Source organism: Symphalangus syndactylus, chromosome 1, assembly GCF_028878055.3.
Source record: "Symphalangus syndactylus isolate Jambi chromosome 1, NHGRI_mSymSyn1-v2.1_pri, whole genome shotgun sequence".
Lineage (NCBI taxonomy): Eukaryota > Metazoa > Chordata > Mammalia > Primates > Hylobatidae > Symphalangus > Symphalangus syndactylus.
Window position 1 is genome coordinate 29,895,262 of NC_072423.2, and position 26,181 is coordinate 29,921,442.

Here is a 26,181-nt window from a genome sequence, read left to right on the forward strand (position 1 = left end):
TGGCTTCCCGTCTCACACAGAGCAAAAGCCAACTCTACATACAACTGTCTATCCTATATGAGTGAGGTGGTTGTTCTCTCCCTTGCTTACTCTTTTCCATCTGCCCTGATTCATTGCTGTTGCTCAAAGATACTAAACAGAATCTTACCTCAGAACAGTGTCCCTCACCCCAGATTCCTTCTGGCACACTCCTTCGCCCTCTTCAAATCTCTATAAAATATTACCTTTTTAGTGAAGGGTTTCCTGACCATCATAAATTGCAAAATCTACCACTCAAACAAAACACTTGCAATCATTTAACATACCATATGTTTTATTTATTTATCATCTGCCTCTCCTGCTATATGTTCTATGATGGTAAAGATCTGTGTTTGGCTTCTTCTCTATTGTATTCCCAGTGCCTAAAATTCTTTCCACATAGAAGGAATCCAAATACTTGAATAAATAAACAAACTAGTGAATGAAATATGTTTGCGTTGGTTTAAGTAAAGTTGCACCCATCAGCAAATTAAAGTATATCCCGACTTTATATGTTTTGGATTTCACAGGGGAGTTTCTTGTCAATTAGTTCTTCTATAATAATGTCAACAATTAATACAAGTCTCCTTAATCAAAATGTCATTAACATATTATTGTTTTTTCCCCAGCTACAGGTTTTACTTTCACTCCTGCCTCTGTTAGTCTATCGTGACATATACATAGCAAAATATATCTTAAGGCCTATGAAGCAAATTAGCTGACATAATCACTACTACAGTCACTAAGGCCTAGTAATTAATCACAACACTGTTTCTTAAAAGTAAGTACAGTGGGCCAGGCGCGGTGGCTCAAGCCTGTAATCCCAGCACTTTGGGAGGCCGAGGCGGGCAGATCACAAGGTCAGGAGTTCAAGACCAGCCTGGTCAACATGGTGAAACCCCGTCTCTACTAAAAAAAAAAAAAATATACAAAAATTAGCTAGGCACAGTGGTGCACGCCTGTAGTCCCAGCTACTTGGGAGGCTGAGGCAGGAGAATCGCTTGAACCCAGGAAGTGGAGGTTGCAGTGAGCCAAGATCGTGCCACTGCACTCTAGTCTGAGCAAAAGAGTGAGACTCTGTCATCAAAAAAAAAAAAAAGTAAGTACAGTGATATTTCATTCGTGTGAATTTTTTGCTCCAACTAATGGAAGTTTATACTGTTTATTTGTATTTGAAACGTTTAGAAAAAAGAAGAGCCTTTAAGGAAGATAGCTTGAATGTGAAATAAACTTGAATGTGAAAACAGAAGGTAACTGGCTCACTCTTATCAGTCTGTTATCACTGACATACACCAACTATCAACATTCAGAGAAAAACATGACGTGCAAAAAACTATCTTCTGTGAGCTTGAAGGGTCATAAATTACAACTGCTAAGCTGAATGGGAGACTGCATTTTCAAAGTCATGTATTTCCAGGCTGGGCACAGTGGCTCATGACTAATTCCAGTACTTTGGGAGGCCCAGGCAGGCAGATCACTTGAGGTCAGGAGTTCGAGACCAGCCAGGCCAACATGGTGAAACCCTGTCTCTAATAAAAATACAAAAATTAGTTGGGTGTGGTGGTGCACACCTGTAATCCCAGCTACTTGGGAGGCTGAGGCAGAAAAATTGCTTGAACCGGGGAGGCAGAGGTTGCAGTGAGCCGAGATCGTACCACTGCACTCTAGCCTGGGCGACAGAGCGAGATTCTGTGTCAAAAACAAAACAAAAAAACAAAGTCACATATCTCCAGAAATGTTATATTTTAAAGAGCCTACAGAATAACGCTTAGCACTTCAGAAATCTTCCCTCCCCTAAACTGACCAGTACCCTAACATTCATTCGTTGTTCCAACATTTTATGGCTCCCACTAACTCAAGTAATCATCAGCCAGAAAAAAACCCCTGTAATTTCATTAAACGTCACCAACATATTTTGAAAAAAAAATCCAATTTTATTTAAAATGGTAAATACTTCATGAATGTAATATATGTTCCTTAATAGAAAGGAAGTAAAAATTTCCTTGGACCCATAAGGACTTTCTGAACGCAGTCATGATGTAGGATTTCTTCTTCCAACATAATTGTGTTCTTTTGTATTCAGCAAAGTAGCTTTAAGTATCAGATACAGACAAAGACAAGTGAACCATATGGATGGAATTCAAATTGTAAGTTAACATTACTATCATAGTACCTGTCAGTGAGAACATAAGGAGTCCTCTTACTGATGACAGAATTTCACTGAGCTATCCATAGCTCTCAGTTGATTTTGCCTATGATCACTGGCATGCACATATGTAAGACTATTAATTCTTTAAAAAGTGCATCAATTAAATGGACAAAAATGAGAACAGAACCTGCAAACCTCACTAACTCCATAATTTAATTGCCAGGCATGGTGGCTCACGCCTGTAATCCCAGCACTTCGGGAGGCCTAGGTGGGAGGATAACCTAAGGTCAGGAGTTTGAGACCAACCTGGCCAACATGGTGAAACCCCATCTCTACTAAAAATACAAAAATTGGCCGGGTGTCCTGGCGGGCACCTGTAATCTCAGCTACTAGGTTGGCTGAGGCAGGAGAAACGCTTGAACTTGGGAGTTGGAGGTTGCAGTGAGCTGAGATCACACCACTGCACTCCAGCCTGGGCAACAGAGTGAGACTCCATCTCAAAAAAAAAAAAAAAAAAAAAGTCCCAACAAATTAAAAAACTGTCACAGGGAGATGTAACAGATAAACCCAGGAATAAAGGCACTACATAGTTCCAGGCCTCACTCTACACACACTAAAATTACTTCAAGATTTACACTATGAATTTTGATTTCTGCCTAGTGGAACACAAAAAGACAAAGGTAGATTATCAATATATGAAAATCAATAGCATTTTCTTGTATCAGCACTAATCTACTTAAAAATAGTATACCATTCACAGTATTTTTATAAACTACAATATTTTACTCAAAGTCATAAGTGAAAGACCATTCCATGTTCTCAGATAAAATGTCTAATATTATAAAGATATCGACTTTCCTCAAAATAAATCTGTAAGTCAAAGTTCTACTGGTACTGTTTTTAGAAACTCAAACTAACTCTAAAATACATAGGAAAGAATAAAAATCCATAAATAGCTGAGGCAAACTTTGAAAATGGGCAAAGATGAGAGAAAGTGCTCTCCAGATATTTAACATCACTAGCTATTTGGGAAATGCAAATTAAGACCACACTGAGATATCATCACACATCAGAACAGTTAAAAAAAAAAAAAATAGTGGCCGGGTGCAGTGGCTCACATCTATAATCCTAGCACTTTGGGAAGCTGAAGTGGGCAGATTGCCTGAGCTCAGAAGTTTGAGACCAGCCTGGGGAACACGGTGAAACCCCATCTCTACTAAAATGCAAAAAATTAACTAGACATGGTGGCATGCGCTTGTAGTCCCAGCTACTCAGGAGGCTGAGGCAGGAGAATTGCTTGAATCTGGGAGGTGGAGGTTGCAGTGAGCCAAGATTGAGCCACTGCACTCCAGCCTGGGTGACAGGGCGAGACTCCATCTCCAAAAAAAAAAAAAAAAAAAAATAGTGACAGTATCAAATGCTAGTGAAGATGCAAAGAAATGCAATCTATCATACATTCCTGGGAGAAATGTAAAATGGTACAACCACTCCAGAAAACACTTTGGGAGTTACTTCAAAAACTAAACATACACTTACCATACCATCCAGCAACCATGTCCTTGGACATTTATCCCTCCAAAAAATGAAAATTGAAATCCATACGCACACACACACACACACAACTGTACAAGAATGTTCAAAGCAGCTTTATCTATAACAGCCAAAAATTAAAAACAGCCCAGATATGCAGGTGAATGGTTAAACTTGGATACATACATACCATGGAATACTACTCAACAATTAAGAAGTACAAACTGGGCCGGGCGCGGTGGCTCACGCTTGTAATCCCAGCACTTTGGGAGGCCGAGGCGGGCGGATCACGAGGTCAGGAGATCGAGACCACGGTGAAACCCCATCTCTACTAAAAATACAAAAAAAAATTAGCCAGGCGTGGTGGCGGGCGCCTGTAGTCCCAGCTACTCAGAGAGGCTGAGGCAGGAGAATGGCGTGAACCCGGGAGGCGGAGCTTGCAGTGAGCCGAGATCGCGCCACTGCACTCCAGCCTGGGCGACAGAGCGAGACTCCGTCTCAAAAAAAAAAAAAAAAAAAGTACAAACTATTGATAAATGCAACAATTTGGATGAACCTCAAGAACTGTCTCATTCAACAATTTGGATGAATCTCAATTTCAAAAATTACATGCTATAGGATTCCATTTATATAGCATTCTGGTAATGACAAAATTATAGAGATAGAAACTGATTAAACTGATTAAGGGATGGTGAGGGTAAGGGAGGTGGATGAAACTAGAAAGAGGTAACATGAAGAAAATCTTTGTAGTGATGGAATAGTTCCATATCTTCTTCTTCTTCTTTTTTTTTTTTTTGAGACAGGGTCTTACTCTGTCCCGGGCTAGAGTGCAGTGGCATAATCACAGCTCACTGCAGCTTCAACATTCCCAGGCTTAGGTGATCCTCCCATCTCAGCCCCCCAAGTAGCTGGGACTACAGGCATGCACAACCACACCAGGCTAATTTTCGTATTTTTTGCCAGAGACGGGGTTTTGACATGCTGCTGGTCTCAAACTCCTGGGCTCAAGCAATCTGCCTACTTCAGTCTCCCAAAGTCCTGGAACTATAGGCATGGTCAACCACGTCAGGCTAGCTCTGTATCTTGATTGCAGAGGTAGTTGCAGGAATCCACACAGGTGATAAAATGGCACAGAACTATACACAGGCATTGTACAAAATCAATTTATTGGTTTTGATATTGTACTACAGTAGTATAAAATGTAACTATTGAGGGAAATTCCTTGGGTGAAGCTGCATAAAATGTAACCACTGGGGGAAACCAGACCTCTCTTTACTATTTGTGCAACTTCCTATGAACCTATAATTATATCAAAATAAAGCTAAAACAAAATAAATGGGAAGAGTTATTTATATAGGGGGAGAAAACATACTACTACAAAACCATAGAGTTAAAACAGTATGGTGTTAGGGCAAGAACAGACAAACCAAAGGAAATGACTCAATATTCAGAGTGTACATGAGCACCTAATACACAGTGTGACACCGTATCTATGGGAAAAGGGAAGAAAGATGCCAGGAAAACTGGCACAGTACATGGAAAATAAACTAGATCACAAACTTGTGACACATAAAAAGTTAAACTCTGCATGTATTAAAGACCAATAAGTTTAAAAAGAAAACTATGAATTTAGCAGTACATAACATAGCAGAGTAACTTTGTGGCATAGCACTGGGGAAAGATTTCTTAAACAAAACCTCCAAAATACAAACCATACAGCCAAATGATTTTTTAATTTGATTATATCAAAATATAAGATTTCTGTTCAATGAAGAACATCATGAAAAAGATTACAGACAAATAACAGATTAGGAACAGATATACTTGTAATACTTAAATGACTAGTATCTATGAAATACAAGAAATGTCTGCAAATCAACAAGAAAGAACTGAAACCCCAAAATAAAAATGGGTGAAGGGATGAACAGGCAATTTCACAAACAAAAAATTCAAAAAGATAAAACACATATGAAGAAATACTCAGATTTGGCAGGGCACACTGGCTCACGCCTGTAATCCCAGCACTTTGGGAGGCCGAGGCAGGCAGAGGTCAAGAGATCGAGACCCTCCTGGCCAACATAGTGAAACTCCGTCTCTTCTAAAAATACAAAAATTAGCTGAGTGTGGTGGCGCGTGCCTGTAGTCGCAGCTACTCAGGAGGCCGAGGCAGGAGAATTGCTTGAACCTGGGAGGCAGAGATGGCAGTGAGCCAAGATCACGCTACTGCACTCCACCCTGGCAAGAGTGAGACTCCATCTCAAAAAAATAAAGAAATGCTCGGATTCATTAGTAATAGTGAAATGTAATTTAAAATGAGATTTAATTTTGTATCTATTAGTCTGGAAAAATTGGAGCACTGAATAAAACCAAGCATTTGTGGGGAAACAAAGATAAAGGAACCCTCACAAGCTTCCTGCAGGTGTATAGACCATTGCTGCTTGTTCTAAACACCATCTGGTGGTGCGTCAATAAAATATATGAAAACCAAATGATCCAGAAATCGCATATGGATCTATAACTCAATGAAAGTATCACAGAGGTCTAAAATGTATGCTTATCATGGTATTATCTGTAGAGGTAGGAAAATGAAAATAACATGGGTATCTACAAATAGGAGAGTAGACAGATAAACTGTAGTAGATGTACATTCTGAAATATTGTGCAGCACTTGGAAGCAAAGAACAGCAACGCAATAGATCTTTAAAACATAATAGTGAGACAAAAAAAACTGCACGATATCATCTCTATAAATTAAAAATGTGGGCACCCAGAACAATATATATTTAATAACACATACAAACAGAAGAATACACATCATACAGAATGGTTGCAAATGGGTTGATAAGCAAGAGAAAAGAGTGGGAATTAGAAATAAAAAACAATGAATGAGGCTGGGTGTGTTGGCTCACACCTGTAATCCCAGCACTTTGGGAGGCCAAGGCAGGTGGATTACCTGAGGTCAGGAGTTCGAGACCAGCCTGACCAACACAGTGAAACCCCATGTGTACTAAAAATACAAAAATTAGCTGGGCGTGGTGGCACAGTCTGCAATCCCAAGCTACTCAGGAGGCTGAGGCAGGAGAATCGCTTGAGCCCGGGATGGGGAGGTTGCAGTGAGCTGAGATCACGCCATTGCACTCCAGCCTGGGCAATAAGAGCGAAACTCCATCTAAAAAAAAAAAAAAAATGAATGAAAAATGCAGGCAGGGGAGATGCCTTGAACAGCCCATTTAATTGAGTAAGATTAACTCCATCCTCTGCACCTGAGGTCCAAAATGAACTTTAAGGATTCATACATCTAACAAACATCACACCACTAAAGCTAAATGTCATCCTACCCTTCTCACGAAGAAAGCGCAAAACAAGCTCACTACTTTGAAGATTTTCAATGCCAAGTGTGTTACATGGAGAAACCACCCAACTTCCTTTAACTTCAAAACAGAACATGTATCAAAGATAAAAGGAAACTGTAAGATACAAGGGTCACTACCCCTAAAATTTAAGTTAAATTCTTACAGTGATATTCAAACCAAGCCAAGCCCAGTCCCTTTGATTCACCCAGTCACCGAGATCTTTTAAAATTTAGTTACAGGTGGCAATAAGAAAAAATAAATGGCATACTCTCATTTTTCTCTTAAAGTGTTTCTCTGAAACTCTTAAAATAAGGATTGGCAGTAAAATAAATGAATTTTTCTACCATAATCCCTAATTGACATTAATAATAAAGCATTAATTATATTTATAGTGGTTCGTTTTCCCAATTTATAATAACTAATATGCATTGTTCTGGATGGAACTAGACAATTTTTTATTCTTTATAATAATGAGGGCATTTCAACACATGTTCACTTTTAAGCTGACCATACAGCCACGAGTTTGTTTATAAAGCAAGAACCAGAGTCAAACTAAAATTTTTGTTTAACAAAATGTCAAAACCTCAGTTAATTTCTTTCATATAACAGGCAATTCCTGCAACCTTGCCCATAAAATCCTAAGACATAAACATCTGAAAGAGTCAGTCTGCTTTTTTTTGTCTCATGGCAAATATTACAGTGAGGGGAAGCTATAGCTGCTACTGACCGAACCCTAAATTCAGCAGCATCAACAATATCAATGCAGCCTGTGATGCAACGGTAGCTTCCCTAGTTTCAGACTATCTAACCCAGCAAATTCTGCCTCAAAAAGTGACATACTAAGTGGGTCAAAAACATAAAACGGCAATTTTTGAATCAAAGGGTAGTGTTGACTTCAAACATAGCTTCAGAACGCTGGGACCCATCACTAAGTGAACGGGAGTGACTGGTATCCACTCAGACAAGTACTAGGGCAAAGGGTTAAGAACTGGCAGGAGGCATCTCAAAAATGAAATTCTAACAGTGGTGTCAGTACCTTGGGCATGGGCAAAAGTAGTACCAACAGGAAAGGAAAGACTATATGAACCCCAAAAGCAAGCACATCGCCCAAAATTGCTGTCAATAACCACCCACGATCATCACCAACCACCTGATCCCGTTTACATTGTACCTGTGAGCCAGGCAGTCCCACCTCAAGACCAAAGCAACTGTCACAGTAGCAAATATCACTCACCAGGCAAGGGAGCCACAAAGACCCCCGGCGAGCTCCCAAGCTCTTGGTAACGGCGCCTAGTTTTGGGCCCGACCTGCAGGCGAAGCAAGGAGCAGAGCTTGCAGCCGCAGCGATCTGACAGCTAGCACCGCCCCCGGCTAGGGCGGGCTTGTGACCTTTGACCCCCGACCCCTGATCTCCACGGTGCAAGCACATCCCGCCCTGCGGTTTCCCATGGAGAAGCTTGAAAGCCCCCTTACCTGTCACAGCTTCATCTCATGCCGCGATGCAGCCTGTCAGACCGCCGGTGGGCGCCCCAGCCAAGGAGGACAAGGATAGGGCGGAACTACCGAGGATGCGGGGTGCGCAGATCCTGCTGGGATAACCCGTGGGGCGCCAAGCGCTATCCAGCCGCCGTCTCCCCACTGAGACTGCAAGGTGCCGGTGCCGCCGCCGCCGCCGCCACTGCAGTAAATCAGTTGACACCAGCCCCAACTGCCGTGACTTTCGCTGCAACTGTCGCAAAAATGAGGGGGCGGGAAAGACTCACCATTTCCCTACATGCAAGGCCTAAGCCGGCGCCGAGAGAGCCGGCCGCGTTACCATGGAGACCGAAGGTGGAGAAAAGGTCAGCTGTGGGCAAGGAGTGCACGGCCGCCATCTTGGTTGTGGGATGTCTGGTCTAGGCTGTCCTGTCGCCAGTTGGGAGGACCAAGATGGAGCGAAGGATGAAGTAGCAAGTGTAGGTTTTTCTTGGGACCAGGATGTTGCGCAAGTTTACACTTCTGACCCCATCACTCGGCCCAGACGCCTGGAAATGTCAGTTGCTGTTTCCTTTTTGCCTCTGAACTTAATTGTTGGCCAGGACACAGAGGGCCAGACATAGACGAACTCTGCCACTCCACTAGAGGAAGTCTGACCTTGTGCAGTACTCCTGCAGAGGAGAGGGGATGAATACACTGAATCCGTGTGGGCGGCAAAGAGTGGTGGAGTGTGAGCTCTGCCTTCAGAGAGGCGTATATTCAGATCCCGGTTCCTCCACTGCACACCATTAGTGTCGTCGTGGGCATTTTGCTTCTTCTTCATTCTCTCTTCTAAATTTCCCCATTTGCAAAATACGGATAATAACCTTGTGGATGTCTAGGAAATTAAACGAGCTTAATAAATGTTAATAACTTACACCTGCCCATCTTTCTGTCAAATATTGGTTGAATAAACGAATGAGTGGCAACCAAGGGGAAAACAAGTGCCATGCTGTGGCCAATGGTCAGTTTTGTTAAAAAGATACAAAAGATGATCATCCCATGGCGTTATTTTTTCTTTACAGGCTCACTGGTGGATTTATAAGTTAAGTTTGAATGCTGTTACAGTCCTCAAAAGTTACTGTGTGCGTATACCAATAAGATGGGAATCTTGTTAAAATAAATTTCTGAATCAGTTGGTCTGGGGTGGGTTCTGAGATTCTCCATTTCTAACACGCTTCCAGGCAATGTCCATGGCTGCTGGCCCTTGGAAAACACCTTGCATAGCTAAATCCTACTGGGCACAGGGCCTGGAGCATAGGATAAGGAAACAGAACAGGGCAAAATCAGCTTTTTCAGATGGATAGTTTCCTTGCTAATTTGCCAAAAGTATGCTGAGTGTTGGTTTGGTCTAAAGGCTTCCTGTCAACAATTGGTTGTTTCTGCTAATGGCAAACCACTACCTGTCCTTCTTTCCAGTATAGACGTCTTCCCCCAGCAACACATCACAGACCCATCAGTGTCCTGGGTGGCTTACCCATTGTGCCTTCACTCCACATCCAACTATTGCACTGTACTGTGTTGTTTCTTACATGTTGTTTCTGTTTATTTTTAGAGACTAGCTCTGCTGCTACCATAATGAGAAAAACTAAATTAATGTTGACTAGAGAAGTCAATAGAACACTTGAAAATCAATAATTCTGAGATTTTCTTGTACTGCAAATTGGAATTCTATGCTTTTCTTCTACTTTTAACTGCCTTGCAATCAATCACGTGAGTAGAGGGAGAAGAATGATGCCCAATAGAAGAAATTGATTCCTTAGCCAGCTGGCTTCAGCATACTCACTTCCTCTGTTGTGATGATGAATACATTTACACCATTAAGTTCATAATCCTTTTTACAATTTATAAGAACTTTGTGGAAACGTGGGAAGCACAGAGTGGTTATCATAGGACAATCTTAGGCTACATTAAATCTTGTTGGGTTTGTGAAGGAAATATATAGGGTATCTTCCCCAAAGACTCTTTCCTTCAACAAATATTTATTGAATGCTTACTATAAGTTTCAAATAACTTCCTAAAAATGCAACGGTTAATAGGAAGATTAATGAGAAGCTCTCAAATAATTACCACTCTCTGGCCTCTCTCTACCAAGTTTATAAAAGTTATTGCCAAAGTCTATATGTATATGGAATCTCCTGAGCCACAGAACTAAAATAAATAGTCAAATATTAATGAATAAAATGCTCTAGTTCAGAAAATTCACACATTTATATATATATACACACACACATCTTTTTTACATATAACCTTCCTGAAAATTAAGATTTGTGTCTTCAGTAAGCTGACCTTCAGTATATTTAGTTGAATAAATTATTTATTCCTTTCATCTAAAAGAATTATACAAAAATGTTAACAGATTTGACTAACTGAAAAATTCAGTTCAACATATATTTATTGAACCTTAGCTGAAGGTGAAGCTGAGAAAGGGAGAATCTGACATATTCGGCTTCCATGGATGAGGGCAGGCTCTGCTTCCCACTGAGATGCAAGAGGTAGGGAATTCCCTAAACACTGGAAAGTGTGTTGGATGCTGGAAAACTAAAAAGAATGACAAATGTCCACCAAGACAGATAAGCTATAGTATAGTGCAGGATGAGAAATACCAGATAAGGAGCAAGGAAGAAAAGAGATGAATTATTTCTAGGTTGGGGTAAGGAAGGATAATCACAATATGGAAGTCTAGAAAAATTGGATTTGGAATAAGAATTGGGAAAGGAAAACAACTTTGTCACCAGCATTGAAATGTAAAACATGAATATATGCAATAAATAGAAAGTTAAATTTGGAAGAAATACAAGGGACATGAAGTAGGTGAAATGGGAAAATGTGGTATCAGGGCTTAGCTGTTTCTGCTCCATGACGGGCTCCTTTAACAGGCAGTCTATGCCCTGGAGCTCTCTTGTGGGTTGATAGAGACTTCATCACATTGGGCCTAGACCAGGTAATAAAAAAGTAACATGGAAAAATAGAATAATGTCAGATAACAAGAGGCTTTTAGTGGCCATATAAGCTTTTTGATCTTTATTCCAAAGACAATGAAAAGTAATCAAAGACTTTTGACTAATAAATAGTATAGCTCTTTTCCTAACCACATGGTATTCAGGTTTTTAAAATTGCTTTACAACAAATTATCACAGTCTTAGTGTCTTAGTGTCTTAAAACAACACATATGTATTGCCTCACATTCCATGGGCAAGGAGGTCAGGAATAGTTCAGCTGAGTCCTGTGCTCATGCTCTCACAAGGCTACAAGTGGATGTCAGCCAGACTGCAGTTCTCATCTGGAGGCTCAACTAGGGAAGAATCTGATTCCAAACTCCTGTCAGCTCATTCAGTTCCTTGTGGCTGTCTGACTAAGGGCCCTGGCTTCTTACTGGCTCTGAAATGGAAGTGGCCATCAGGTCCCAGCAGCCACCCACAGTTCCTTACCACATGCGCCTTATTAAAGGCTCTCTCGCAACATGGCAGCATACTCCTTCAAAGCCAGCAAGGAGAATCCCTCTACTGAGCACAAGAAAGGAGTCACATAGATGTAGATACAGCCATGGATATGGACATGGATATAGATATGGAAATGGATGTAGATGATAACCTAAATTAGGGATTGACAACCATCACCTTTGCCATATTTTATTGGTTAAAGTAAGTCATGGGTTTTATCTGTACTCAAGGAGAAAGGATTATACAAGAGTGTGACTCATCGGGGTCACTTAAGATGTGCCAGCCACAAATATTAATTTGGCAGCAATGTACCATGTAAATTAGGTGGGAAATACAGGGAGGCAAGGAGACAAGTGAGATGTCGTCATTGTTGTTGTAACCAAAAATGTATGGTTATCACTGCAACAGAATCATAAATGAGACCTACAGGATAAAGTCAGGAATTTCATCATTTTAGAGGCTTTTTTTTTTGAGATGGAGTCTTGCCCTGTCACCCAGGCTGGAGTACAATGGCGCCATCTCAGCTCACTGCAACCTCCACCTCCCGGGTTCACACAATCCTCCACCTCCCGGGTTCACACAATCCTCCTTCCTCAGCCTCCCAAGTAGCTGGGATTGCAGGTGCACACCACCACACCTGGCTAATTTTTTGCATTTTTAGTAGAGATGGGGTTTCACTCTATTGGCCAGACTGGTCCCGAACTCCTGGCCTCAAGATTGGCCTGTCTCGGCCTCCCAAAGTGTTAGGATTACAGGCATGAGCCACCACACCTGGCTTTAGAGGCATTTTTAAAACTTAAGTACTACTCTGTCCTTAAAATTTAGTAGCAGGCTGGGCACAGTGGCTCACGCCTGTAATCCCAGCACTTTGGGAGGCCGAGGCAGGTAGATCACAAGGTCGGGGGGGTTGAGAATTTAGTAGCAAATTACCCTATAGCACACCAGTACCTTCTGGACTTCTTAAGCTCCAGCTTAGCTCTGCAAAAGGCAAGGAGGCTTGTTCTTCCATTTTACAAATTTCAAAAGAGGGAGGTCTAACAGTGACTTTATTGCTACTGTTATTTTCTGATCACTTCACGTGTGCTGTTATTTTTTTCTCATTGAGGTTTTCAGTCTTAGTTTGGTATTCCCCATGGTGCCTAGTACTCAGCTAATACTCCCCTTTCCTTCCTGGACCCTCTCCCAGAAAAGTCCTATCATGGTCGATGGCTTTATTTTAATACCAAATGGCAAAGAGGCTTAATAAGGGTTTTTTGCATGATTTTTGTGTAATTAAAACTGTTTCGTGCAATTAAGAGATTCCTTTTGCACTTTCTCACATGACATAAAAGTCAAGTGTTGATACTTCTCTTTGTCTCCTGTCTCATGACTTCCATGATTCAAACCATTTCTTTCCAAGTAACAAAATGTCTTTTTCTAGAAACATCTCTAGTTACTCTATACTCAGGCCTTTTAGGAAGGAGTGAAGGCGATAAGGTTTGGGGTGCTAAACCTCCTTACAAATGAGGTTTTCACAGCCCCCCTCACCAAACCAGCAAGACTAGCAAGGGAAAACTAGAATAGATAATGAAGGAGGAGCTGATGAGTACTAGTGGTAGCCCTGATCACCAACTGCAGCAACAGGGCTGTAGATCATCTGCTAACCTCCCTCTTCTAGGTTTCCCATAAGGAAGAGAGGATGACCAGAAACCTGGAGGAGTTGCTCCCCAAACCTGTGTAGAGAAGGGAACTCATTTTTGTGTAAATAGTGGACTATGGGAGACACATGAAGAACCACCCAGATTCCCCTTCAAGAAAGAACCACTTCCTAGCTGCAAGGAGAGTGGTTTGCTCACACTCTTGCTGTTAGCTTCTTCGGCGTCACCTGGGCTTTCCAGCTGAGATCACACTAATCTTGGGGCAGCTTCTGATGAATGACTGAGCAGGGTGAGGAAAGTCCAGGGCACACTCTTCTTGGGGAGGCCCCTGTTCTAGGCGGTGGTATCAAGGCAAAGGAATTTCTGCTCCCATGGGGGACTCTTAACAGACGATCTTTGTACTAGAGCTCCCTCTTGGGTTAGTAGAGACTGTCAGATCTGCTTTTTCGCTTCCTCAGCCCAATCCTGCTTCCTCCCTTTTCCTCTCACAGATGTGAGAGAAATAAACCTTTTGGACTCCTCACTCCATGTCAGCATCAGTTTCCCAGAGAACCCAGCCTGCACCATGACACCATTTTTAACAATTGACAATCAGGAGCCGTCATTGTTCTTTTGCAACTTTTCTTTCGGTTTTTTTTTTTTCCGAATAAAAAGTTGGAAAAAAAGAAATAAAGATTAAACTGATTTTTAATAAAAGAGAGACATAAGACTTATCAACCCATGCAATGCATATGTCTTATTTTGATATTGATTCAAGTAAGCTATAAAATAAATTAGGAGAAAAATGGGAAATTTTAACTGAGTGGATATTTAACGATATTAAAGAAGCCTTGTTAACAGAATGTAATAATGATATTTTGGTTATGTTTTTAAAGGATTCCTCATCTTCCAGATGTGCAGGCTGAAATATTTATAGATGAAATTGTCAGATGCCTAGCATTTGCTCCATGATAATCTGAGGTAAGGAAGACAGTGGCAATAGCTACCTTAACTTTACTTCCATCTGCATGAAATAGTACATTCTTTTACTTCTAATTCTAATTCATCAAGGTGAAAAAAGTCACTTATTCACCATCCAGTGGTTTTAGGCACTATGCTGAGCTACGCATACAGAAAATGCAGAGACTTGGTTCTTGTGGTCAAATTACTCAGTCTGGCAGGGAGGCAGGGAGACAGGCAGACCCATACTGTGAGGAGTCATGTACCTGGTGCTTTCCACCAGTTGCTGTGGGGCTGATCCTCCTACTGACCTGGTAATACTAATGTTCTGAATTTTGATGGGAAATATTGTTTTTAACATTGTGTGAAAAGCCACTTCCTTATTGTACAGAAACCACTAACATACATTTGACTTTTATGGGATTTCTTCAGTATCTGGCCCTCAGATATACTCAGATATTCAGATATCTGCTACTTAAGAATGGACCGAATGATGAGTGTGTGTATGTGTTATGTGTGTGTTTGCTCAAGGGCATGCTTGCGAGAGGGCTTTGAATAAAGTGAAGCTTCTGTTAAGAGTTTTATCAGCTGGACATAGTGGCTCATCCGTGTAATCCCAGCATTTTGGGAGGCCAAGGTGGGTGGATCACTTGAGGTCAGCAGTTTGAGACCAGCCTGACCAACATGGTGAAACCCCATTTCTACTAAAATTGCAAAAATTAGCCAGGTGTGGTGACATGCACCTATAATCCCAAGTACTTGGGAGGCTGAGGTAGGAGAGTCGCTTGAACCCAGGAGCCAGTGGTTGCAGTGAGTCAAGATCACACCGCTGCACTCCAGCCTGGACAACAGCATGAGCCTGTCTCAGAAAAAAAAAAGAAAAAAATAATTTTATCATTTCCTTCCTTGCCTGTCTTTTCTAGGAGACAATATCTACAATACCACAAGCAAAAAGAGCTCTTTTACAGCTAATGATTAAATGAAAACACAGATTGTTAGTTTTGTGTAGTTTCTGAGTTCCAAAGAGTTAATTCCAATAATGCGAGAGACTAAATGTTCATATCCCCCAATATTCATATATTGAAACCCCAGTGTGATGGATTTGGAGATGGGGACCTTGGGGAGGTAACAAGGTCATGAGAGTAGAGCCCTTATGAAAGAAGAGACAAGAGAGAATACTTGTTCTCCTGCCTGCCCTCTTCCTCTCCACTCTTTCTCTCTCTCACCCACTTCTTCCCCACCGTATGAGGATACGTCAAAAAGACAGCCCTCCTAAACCAGCAAGAGAACCCTCACCAGACACAGGATTTGGGCCAGCACCTTGATCTTGGACTTCTCAGTCCCCAGAACTGTGAGAAATAAATGTTTGTTTAAACCACCAACTCCATGGTACTCTGTTAGAGTAGCCTGAACCAAGACAAAACCCTCAACATACTCTTTTAAAAAATTAAAATAAAATTTAAAATGCTGTTTTTATTTCAGAGGCTGAGGTGTTAGAAATATTTTTCTAAATATCTGGGCTTCTTAATAGAAACTCTAAGCAGTTTAATGACATCAGATATAAATTTCAGAAGAAAAAACTATTTTACATATTTGGCAAACACCCGAACTGACTCTGAGAATTGCCAGTGAGTTTCTTTAGTATGCTCCAGGAGATTTGTGACAGTGATAGAACACTCTACAGCTTCCTAGGAAACCCTCTCCTCCAAGGCATAGCCTAGTGTCCAAAACTAAAGAATATAATGTTAGCGCGATAAATGGTACATCTGGAGACTTGATGGCATCTAAAGAGACACTTGCTATCAAAGGGGAAATGAGATCCTTTTGACTAAAAATATATTGCGCCACCTAGGGACACCTGGGAAAATAATATATTCAATTTTCAAATTCAAAGCATACAACTAGAAAGGATTTGGAAATTATGAAGCAGGATTTTCTTTTTATTTAATATTTATATTACATAAATATCACACAAATTACACCAGGCTGGAGTGCAGTGGCTCAATCCTAGCTCACCGCAGCCTTAAACTCCTGGGCTCAAGTGATCTTCCCACTTTAGCCCCCCCAAGTATCTGGAACTACAGGTGTGTAACATCATGCCTAGCTTGAATTCTTAGATATGACAGCAAAAGCACAGGCAGCAAAAGGAAAAAATAGGTAAGTTGGATTTCATTGAAATTTAAAACATTTGTGCATCAAATGACACCATAAAGAAAGTAAAAAAAGACAACCCATAGAATGGAATATCTGAAAGTAATTTATAAGGGATTGATACCCAGAATATATAAAGACCTCCTACAACCCAACAGCAAAAACAACCTGATTCAAAAATGGGCAAAAGACTTCAACAGACACTTCTTCAAAGAAAATAAAAGAAATAAGCATTATGCACATGAAAAGATGTTTAACATCTTAAGTCATTAGGGAAATGTGAGATATCACCTCACTCACAAAGATGACTATTATCAAAAAAATTAAAATTAGCAATTGTTGCTAGGATGTGGAGAAATTGGAACCCTCATACATTCCTAGTAAGAATGTAGAATGGTGCAGGCACCGCGGAAAACAGTTTGGCAGTTTCTCAAACAGTTAAACAGAATCGCCATACGATCCAGCAATTCCACTCCTAGGTATATACCAAAAAGAACTGAAAAGCAGGGACTTGAAGAGATCCTTGTACACCAATGTTCACAGCAGCATTGTTAACAACAGCTAAAAGGTGGCAACAATCTGAGTGTCCATCAACAAATGAATAAGTAAGTAAAATGTGATATGCCCATATAATGGAATATTATTGAGCCTTAAAAAGGAATGAAATAAATTTTGATATATGCTATAATATAGAAGAAATTTGAAAACATAGTGCTAAGTGAAATAAGCCAGGCCGGGTGTGGTGGCTCACACCTGTAATCCCAGCACTTTGGGAGTCCGAGGCAGGCGGATCACTTGAGGTCAGGAGTTTGAGACCAGCCTGGTCAACATGGTGAAACTCTGTCTCTACTAAAAATACAAAAATTAGCCGGGCTTGGTGGTGCATGCCTATAATTCCAGCTACCTGGGAGGCTGAGGCAGGAGAATTGCTTGAACCTGGGAGGCAGAGGTTGCAGCCTGGGTGACAGAGCAAGACTTTCTTTCAAAAAAAAAAAAAAAAAGAAAAAGAAAAAGAAATAAGCCAGTTAAAAAAAGACAAATAACCATATGATTCCACTTATATGAGGTGCCTAAAATAAGCACATTCATAGAGATAGAAAGTAGACTAGAGGCTAGCAGAGATGGGGAAATGGGAAAATGTGGAGTTATTTAGTGGGTACAGAGTTTCTGTTTGGGATGATGAGAAGGTTCTGGAAATGGATAGCAGTGAGTGCCCTTAATGCTACTGACTTGTGCACTTTAAAACTGGTTAAAATGGGCCAGGTGCGGTGACCCACATCTGTAATCCCAGCACTTTGCAGGGCTGAGGCAGGAGAATTAGTTGAGCTCAAGGAGCTCAAGAACAGCCTGGGCAACAAAGTGAGATCTTGTCTCCACAAAAAAAAATAAAAAATTTGCTCAGCATGGTGGGATGCAACTGTCAGCCTAACTACCTGAGAGGCTGAGGCAAGTGGACCAGTTGAGCTCAAGTGGTCGAAGCTGCAGTGAGCCATGATCATGCCACTGCACTCCAGCCTGGGTGATGAAGTGAGGCCCTGTCTCAAAAAAGAAAAAGTTAAAATGCTAAATTTTATGTAAGTATATTTACTCATACATATGTATATACATATATATGAGGAAATCCTTCTTCATACTTTCCAAACTCTGTCTAGTTGTATGCTTTGAATTTGAAAATTGAACACATCATTCAATCATATATATACATACTGAGTATATATATATATATATACACACACTGAGTGTATATATATATATATATAGCAACTTGGGTTGATCACAAGTCTATGCCTTCCATTTTAGCCCATACCCCTGGACATGGAGCCATCACAAAAGTGTATACTCCGAAGGACAGGAACATGTAATAATCATCTTTAACATCTGAGGCTATGGCACAGTGCCTACCACACTGGAGGTTCTGAAGAACTTGTTGTGGTTGTCAGTGAGCTGATTCCAATCTTAATTCACTGAACTGTGCTGGTTGTTCAGATAAAAACCAATGACTCCCTTGCTACATTCAAAGGCATTTCACAGCTTTCATCCTTTTGGTCTTTGACATTTACTTTTGTGATAGTCCTCCTGATTCTCTGCTTCTAACTTTTCTCATTTTACTCCCTATTTGTAATTGTCTTTAAATTTCTGTTGTAACTCTTTGCTTTTCTGTATACTTCCTTATGATCTACTTTAGTGGTATCATCTATGACCACTATGCAGCAAACTCTCTTATATTTATTTCTAGCCTGCTATGTTAATCCTCTAACCTCCAATTTCCCTGGTGTTAAACAATTCTTAAATTTTTATATCAGGCAGAGTCACAAAAGGAAAAAGCACATTCAAAATGGGTAATTGAGGATAATTTGGTAAGGGGAGTATTAACAAACATGTAGATAGAGTTTAGGAAAATCAAAAAAGTAATGGTGGGCCAGGCATAGTGGTTCACGCCTGTCATCTCAGCATTTTGGGAAGCCACAGCGAGCTGATCAGTTGAGGTCAGGAGTTGGAGACCAGCCTGGCCAACATGGTAAAACCCCGTCTCTACTAAAAATACAAAAATTAGCCTGGTGTGGTGGCAGTTGCCTGTAATTCCAGCTAGTCACGAGGCTGAGGCAGGAGAATTGCTTGATCCTGGGGGCAGACATTGCAGTGGGCAAAGATCATGCCACTGCACTCCAGGCTGGGTGACAGAAGGAAAGAGGCTCTGTCCCACCCCCCATCCCCCCCAAAAAGCAATGGTGTTGCTAAAGAGAAAATAATGACAGCAAGGACTGAGCAGTGAGTAGAAAAGTTTAACTGTAAAGTAGGGGACTAGATTCATCACACAACTATGCTCTGGGTGGGCAGGGTTGTTCTTTTTAAGCCAAAGGATCCTTATTGTTATTAGGAGAGTGAAGTTTCTGGATGTTGCCCATTAGCTGGTGGCATCTGGGCTTACCAATTAGGCTAGTGCTAGGTGGCTGGAGATAGTTCATGCTATAAGCCCGGGAAGTCCATTTAGGAATTATGGCTTCCAGGTACCTCTGTTTCCTATGGGTGCCTGCCTTGGGATTACAGTGGCAAGTGTCTCTGCTCTTTATGTGAAGTAACCAATTCAGTACTATCTTGTCTAGTCAGGTCTAGGTAGCATCAACAGGCTGTCACGCCCAGTGTCTGGTTCCAGCCCATGCTGATGTCTGAAGGGAGTGGGTGGATGGGTGGCAGATAGCTGAAAGAACACTCGGGAGGCCATAGGCCAGTGAAAGATGGTTTTACTCAGCAGCTCTCTTACACTGTGTGTCTCTGTCTAGGCTGCCTGCTCCGGCTCTGCCGCTCCCATGCCTGCAGCTACATTCTCTGGTCTGTAAGGCCAGATCTCCCTTACAGGGTCAGCAGCTTAATTCTCTCTGGGCATGAGCCAAGCCATGCTGTGCTGTATGTACAGTGCAGCGTACAGCATATGCTGGAGGCACAATAGTGCCTCCAAACCAGGCGATGAGCCTTCCCATGTTATAGCTACATAGCTGTGATTATATAACAAGTGGAGTTATGCGCCTGTGCTCCAAACTCACTGAGTCACACAGGATGTTTACCTCCACCTATTCTTGACCAAATCACATCCATTTTCCTTACACTAGGTGACTGGCCCAGAGTTTCTCTGTTAGTATCCTGGTGCTACCAACAGCCAGGAGTGATTCCTGGTGCTACCAACAGCCAGGAGTGATTTCTACTTCCATATCTACAGAGACAATAGAAGACAGTGTTTGCAGGAACCCAAAGAGGGTAATGGTATGACAAGAGCTGTGGCCTTTGGTGGAGACACAGACAACCTGTGGCAACACAGCAGGAAGGGAGCTAAGGGAATTACTAACTGGATCATATTTTCTTCTACCCTCCAATCTCTTCAAGAAGCTCCAACAGAGGGTCCTATTGATGCAGTCCATGTAGGCAGGTTCCTAGGGCTGGGAGCAGAGTGAAGAAAGGTAGAGAGTAGATCTGAAGGGACACATGGTGTCTCTATCAGAGCTAACTTTTGCAATGCCTCTTTTCATCTTGCTTCTCAAGAATCTATAATCTATCTTGTTTTCATAAGCCCTGTTCCTCCCTTCATATCTACTATAGCTGCTGTAGTGGAGACCACTTCTACTTGCTTCTTGGGCAAAACTGGAAGGACAGTTGGGAATAATAATAATCCATCTGTTCTGGATAAACTGTGCTCCCTCACCCCACCCAAATTCATAGGTTGAAGCCCGAACCCCTAATATGACTCTAAGTGGGGATAGGACCTTTAAGGAGGTAATTAAAGTTAAGTGACATCATCAGAGTGGATCCTTAATCTAATAGGACTGGTGTCTTTGTAAGGAAGAGAAACAGACTAGTACTGTATGTGCATGTGTGTGTGTGCACAGAGAAAAGGCCATGTGAAGACACAGTAAGAAGGCAGCCATTTAAAAGTGAAGGAGAGAGGCCTTAGGAGAAACCAATACCAGCAGCACTTGGATCTTGGACTCCCAGTCTCTAGAACTGTGAGAAATACATTTCTTCTGTTTAAGTCACTCAGTCTTTGGTATCATTATAGCCAAAGACTGAGTTGCTATAGCAACCCTAGCTGACTAGCTGAATAGACACCACTGTTTATAAACATCTTTTATCAAGTGTCTTATGATTTGGTTCTTTATAAACATCATCCAATATAACCTTTTACCACCACGATCCTAGAAAGCAGGTGTTATTAATCCAAGGCTCACAGACAAGGAAGCTGAGGTTCTGAGAGGTTAGTAGTTTGTGCATGGCCATAAAATTTAAGTAGCAAGGCTGGTCACAGTGGCTCACGCCTGTAATCCAAGCACTTTGGGAGGCCGAGGCGGGCGGATCACCTTAGGTCAGGAGTTTGAGACCAGCCTGGCTAACATGGTGAAACTCCGTCTCTACTAAAAATACAAAAAAGTAGCCAGGCGTGGTGGTGTGTGCCTGTAATCCTAGCTACCTGGGGCGGGCTGAGACAGGAGAATCGCTTGAACCCGGGAGGTGGAGGTTGTGGTGGGCTGAGATTGTGTCACTGCACTCCAGCCTGAGCGACAGAGTGAGACTCTGTCTCAAAAAAAAAAAAAAAAAAAGCAAATATTTATTATGGGGACTTTTGTCTATTAAAACCATTACAATGTGCTGATATCACATGAAAAGGAATGTAATTACTGTGCCTCTAGTGTGGCTGGGTTCAGTTAAGAATTAATTATATTAATATGTTTCTGCAACACCTTTAGCTTTCTCTTTTCACATGTCCTGGGCTTCAACTATCAACCAATCTGATGACTCTCAAATCTGTAACGTCATCCTAGTCCTTTTTCTTTAGTTCCAGGCTCATCCCTCTCACCATCTACTATATCTCTCACTTGGATGTCCTACAGGCATTTTAACTCATTTTTAAAAAGCTACACGATTGAAATGTTTGAGTTATCTTAAACTCCTCTGTCATCTCACTAAATTGGACCAATAATTGTTTCTCAAACATGTCCTTTCCTCTTCAGTTCCACTGCAGATGCTTTCCTAATTTAGTTCCTGGATCACCACAGTATCCTCCTAAATGGATCTCACTGCCTTCCATCCTCCTTGCTGCTACCTGAGGGCTTTTCTAAAGACACTTTTTCTTTTCTTTCTTTTTTTTTTTTTTTGACACAAGGTCTGGCTCTGTCGCCCAGGCTGGAGTGCAGTGGCACAATCATGGCTCCCTGCAGCCTTGACCTCCCCGGCTCAAGGAATCCTCCCACCTCAGCCTCCCGCGTAGCTGGGACCACAGGTGCGTGCTACGACGCCCGGCTAATTTTTTGTATTTTTGGTAGGGACGGGAGTTTCACCACACTTGTAATCGCAAAATTGCCCTGAAGTGATTTTTCCATTCTCTTCCCGACAAAATCCAAATTCCTTAGCTAGACATTATCTGACCTCGGCCTTCCCTCCAATTTCATCTCCCCAGCTAAATCCAAAGACAAATAATTTGCCACCTAGCCTAACATTTAAAAGAGTACACTGGCGTTAGCCTGCCTTGACTTGAAATGAAATCACAGAACCTACTTCAGAGGGATTAGACGAGCTAGTACACATATAAAGAGCTTACCTCTTGCCTGCTACATCATGTGGTAAATATTAGCTATTCTTCTTATCCACCCTCTCAACCCATGCATTTGCACCTGGTGGTCCCCTTGCCTGGAATATTATCTCTCACCATCCATCTAACCCCTGCTTCTCTTTCAAGATTCAATCCAGGAGTCAGATTCTTAGCAAGTTTACCCTGCCCCACCCTTCCATCTCGTTAGTCTCCACCGCTTCCTATTCAAATTATCGTCTGCGTCGGTCACTAGACCGTGAACTTCCTAAAGGAGGGATAGTGTCTTCATCTTTTTGGTCAAAACCTAAAGACAAGTGCACGATACTTTCTGAATGACTGCACAGAAAGCGCCCCATATGTAATTAAGTCTGTTAATAAATATTCCTAAACCTTATTTTGTCTTGTGTGTAGACCTGCCCCGAATACAGTACAGGAGCATCTTCAAAGTACTTCCAGTGGGTGCCCTGACAGCAGCTAAGAACCCCGAAGTCAAACGAGTTCCCTCTCCACAGTTAGAACTCAGAAACCTCCTCGGTAAAAGCCTCAGATCTCGGAAACGCGGACGAATATGCCAACTTTTGGATCTCAGTCTGCCTCTGCGCCTGCGCCGCTCAAGGTAACGCGAGGCTACTCAGTCGAGGGTGGGACTACGCTTCGCGTTTTGGGATTGGGCGGTGAAGACCAAACCTAACGGCGCGGAAATGACGTCACGCAGGCGGCCCTGCCGCGCGGTGTCTGCTGGGTGCCGCACGCCTTCCCTTCCTTCTCCTCTCCCCTCCCCCATCCCTCCCCGCCCCCTCGGCCGCTCAGCTCCCTGGCGTGACTCGGCACTGAGAGTCCCGGGAGAAGACGCCGTGGTCGCCACCTCTTCTGTCCAGGCCTCGGCCTTCCTGAGCGTCTCTCCTTCCTCTCCCAGATCGTCTTCTCCTTCAGTTTCGAAGCCAGTGGCGTCGCGGCCACCCTGCCGTGCTGTCTGTGAGGATGGTGGGGGTGAAGCCCGTCGGGAGCGACCCGGATTTCCAGCCAGAGCTGAGCGGCGCGGGCTCCAGACTCGCCGTGGTCAAGTTCACCATGAGAGGGTGAGGCCAGGCTCGAGCTCTGTGGGTCCCCGTCTGTCCTTCCTTGCTTTCCTTTCACTCTTCGTTGGCCCTGGTTTCCTAGCCGTCTGCTGCCCCGGAGTGTCCGGCAGTGGCCGCAGCCCCAGGAGCTGCTGGAATTAGGCCTCATTTCTCGGGTATGAACCTCCATTTATGCACAGGGGTTCCTAGACGGGCTCGGAGGCCTGGCTGGCCGGCTTCTCCAGCTCAGGAGATTCCTCACCTGCTCCTTTTCGATTCTCTGACAAACTGGTCTTGGGGGTGGCCCGCCCCTATTCGTTCCAGCCTGTGGGAGTCTCCGCACTTGAACAGGCAAGAGTTCACCCTTGCCTGAGCCTGACCCCTTCTTTCTGCGGAGCCAGCTGTCATTTGCATCTCCAGAGCTCCAAAAGCTTAATTTACCGAACACTTTGTTTCTCTTCACCACCTACATCTCTCTAAAGCCTTTGAAGATTCAGATGGGGCGATCCAACTAATATGCGTAGCTGTTAGTCCTAAATTTCTACTAATGCATTTTGAACTAAGTAAACGTTGGGTTAGGGTGCTTTTTAAATTATTTAAACTTTTTTCTTCCTCATTCGGCCACTAACTTGTAGCTTAGGCTCCCCTGTGTTTGCGATTGCAACTGGTCACACATGACAGTACATATATATTTCAGGTGGACAGTTGGCCGGATGTCTTAGTTTTGACCAGGCTCTGTTTTTTCACTTAAGAGGACAGGGATCTTGAAAAATGTTAACTGTCTTTGGTAAATATCAACAAAATTATAGGTCGTAGAACAGGTGGACCTTTTATAGTGGATGTGTAATAAAATTCCTGTATAAGAATGACATGTTGGAACTCGGCGTTGAGAACCAAGATTTCAGCGTGTGTGTGTGTTTCACAGATCTCTCCTTGTATATGTCGATAGTGTTTAGTTAGAAGTATGAGAAGTTTCCGCTTTTATTTTCCTTGACTCCTTGGCGTTATTTACACATCTAACTTGGAGCAGTCTACTACTGGTATCACTGTATGTAACACTCTTTCTTGTCCAAATAACCATATAAACACAAAATTCCATTTTGAATTTCAGAGCAAAAAACAAAGTTTCTACTAGATGGTTCACTAAATGTTGAGTATATAAATGGTGGCATAAGGATTGTATCGTTTTAAGGAATGGATGCAGATAGATGTGAAAGCAAGTTAAGACTTATTTTTTGACCAGTCTGTCTTAAACCGAATTGAAAAAGGATAGTACCTTGCATTTCATGTGGTGGACTAGAGTACCCATATGATATGCGGAATTTTGCATTTACTAAATTTAAAAGGATAAGTGATGTCATATATATATAAACACCTAAAGGGAATGTTAGAATTCTATAAGTGTGTCTTCTCATTTTTAGCAATTTTGTAATGTCTGTATTTTTAATAATAGGGGAATACCTGTAGTACATTAAGTATCTAGGCCACAGTGGAAAAGGGAAGATAATGATTTCAATAAGGAACCTCACCTCACTTTTAGTTCACTTTTCTAATTCTGGCCCGTCGAAGCTTTTATACTTTTGTCCTTCAATGATATATTGTTTTTCCCCCTTACCATAGCAGTGGGAAAGATAATAGAATAATAAATAAATATTGATTGAAGTGAGAAAACTGGGGAAACATTGCTGCGAAGGAAGGTTTTTTCTATCAATGTGGTGTCATTTAAGCATAAGCATAACTGCAGACATTGATTGATAAAGAACTGTTACATTTAAAAAGATATTTTAGTGGAATTAAAATTTTTTTTCTTTGTAAAAACTGAGGGAAAATTAATGTTTGGATTTAGAGTAAGTTCAAAAGCATATTTATATTACGTTTACAAATCTGGTAAGGTTATTGTATTTACCTTTAATATTCCTCGAACTTATTGGCCATTAATACATCCTGTCTAAACTCATTGTCAATAGGACCCCAGAATTATGTATATGAGGGGTCAGTATTAGACTCAGAAACAACTGTATTCAGTAAAATCTTGTAAGAAACTTCTTAGATCAAAGTTAATGCTGTCCCAGTTTAGACTGAGGGCATAGTTTCTCCAGCACCTATTTCATTTCCTTTTCAACCCTGTTTTAAACCTTTTTTTTTTTTTAACTTCTATGCTTTATCCACTCTCAGTCTAAATTTTACTAAAATGATACATAGATTGTTCTGTGTAAGAATCTTTAGTGGCTTATGATAAAATATATATAACATAAAATTGACCATTTAGCCATTTGTAAGAGTATAATTCATTGGCATTAAGGACAGTCAGC

The 26,181-nt window shown here is 41.8% G+C and overlaps 2 protein-coding genes across 6 annotated transcripts in view; one reads left to right on the forward strand and one right to left on the reverse strand.

Annotated features, from left to right (window-relative positions):
• WDR7 (WD repeat domain 7) overlaps positions 1-8,769 on the reverse strand; it is a 371,052-nt gene extending 362,283 nt beyond the window's left edge. For 2 of the 5 annotated variants that reach the window (XM_063641519.1, XM_055298158.2), the window contains exons 1-2: positions 8,524-8,740; positions 8,285-8,357 (exon numbers count right to left, since the gene is read on the reverse strand). The gene's annotated coding sequence lies outside the window, so the exon portion shown is untranslated. Of the gene's footprint in view, positions 1-8,284; positions 8,358-8,523 lie in introns of all 5 variants that reach the window. The other 3 variants (XM_055298151.2, XM_063641394.1, XM_055298166.2) reach the window with 2 other exon arrangements.
• A 14,725-nt stretch (positions 8,770-23,494) lies between these two features.
• The window catches only part of TXNL1 (thioredoxin like 1), a 35,891-nt gene continuing 33,204 nt past the window's right edge, over positions 23,495-26,181 (forward strand). Inside the window, exon 1 of the mRNA XM_055298179.2 lies at positions 23,495-23,890. Within this exon, the coding sequence (XP_055154154.1) occupies positions 23,793-23,890 (98 nt within the window). The 5' untranslated portion in view covers positions 23,495-23,792. The remainder of the gene's footprint in view (positions 23,891-26,181) is intronic.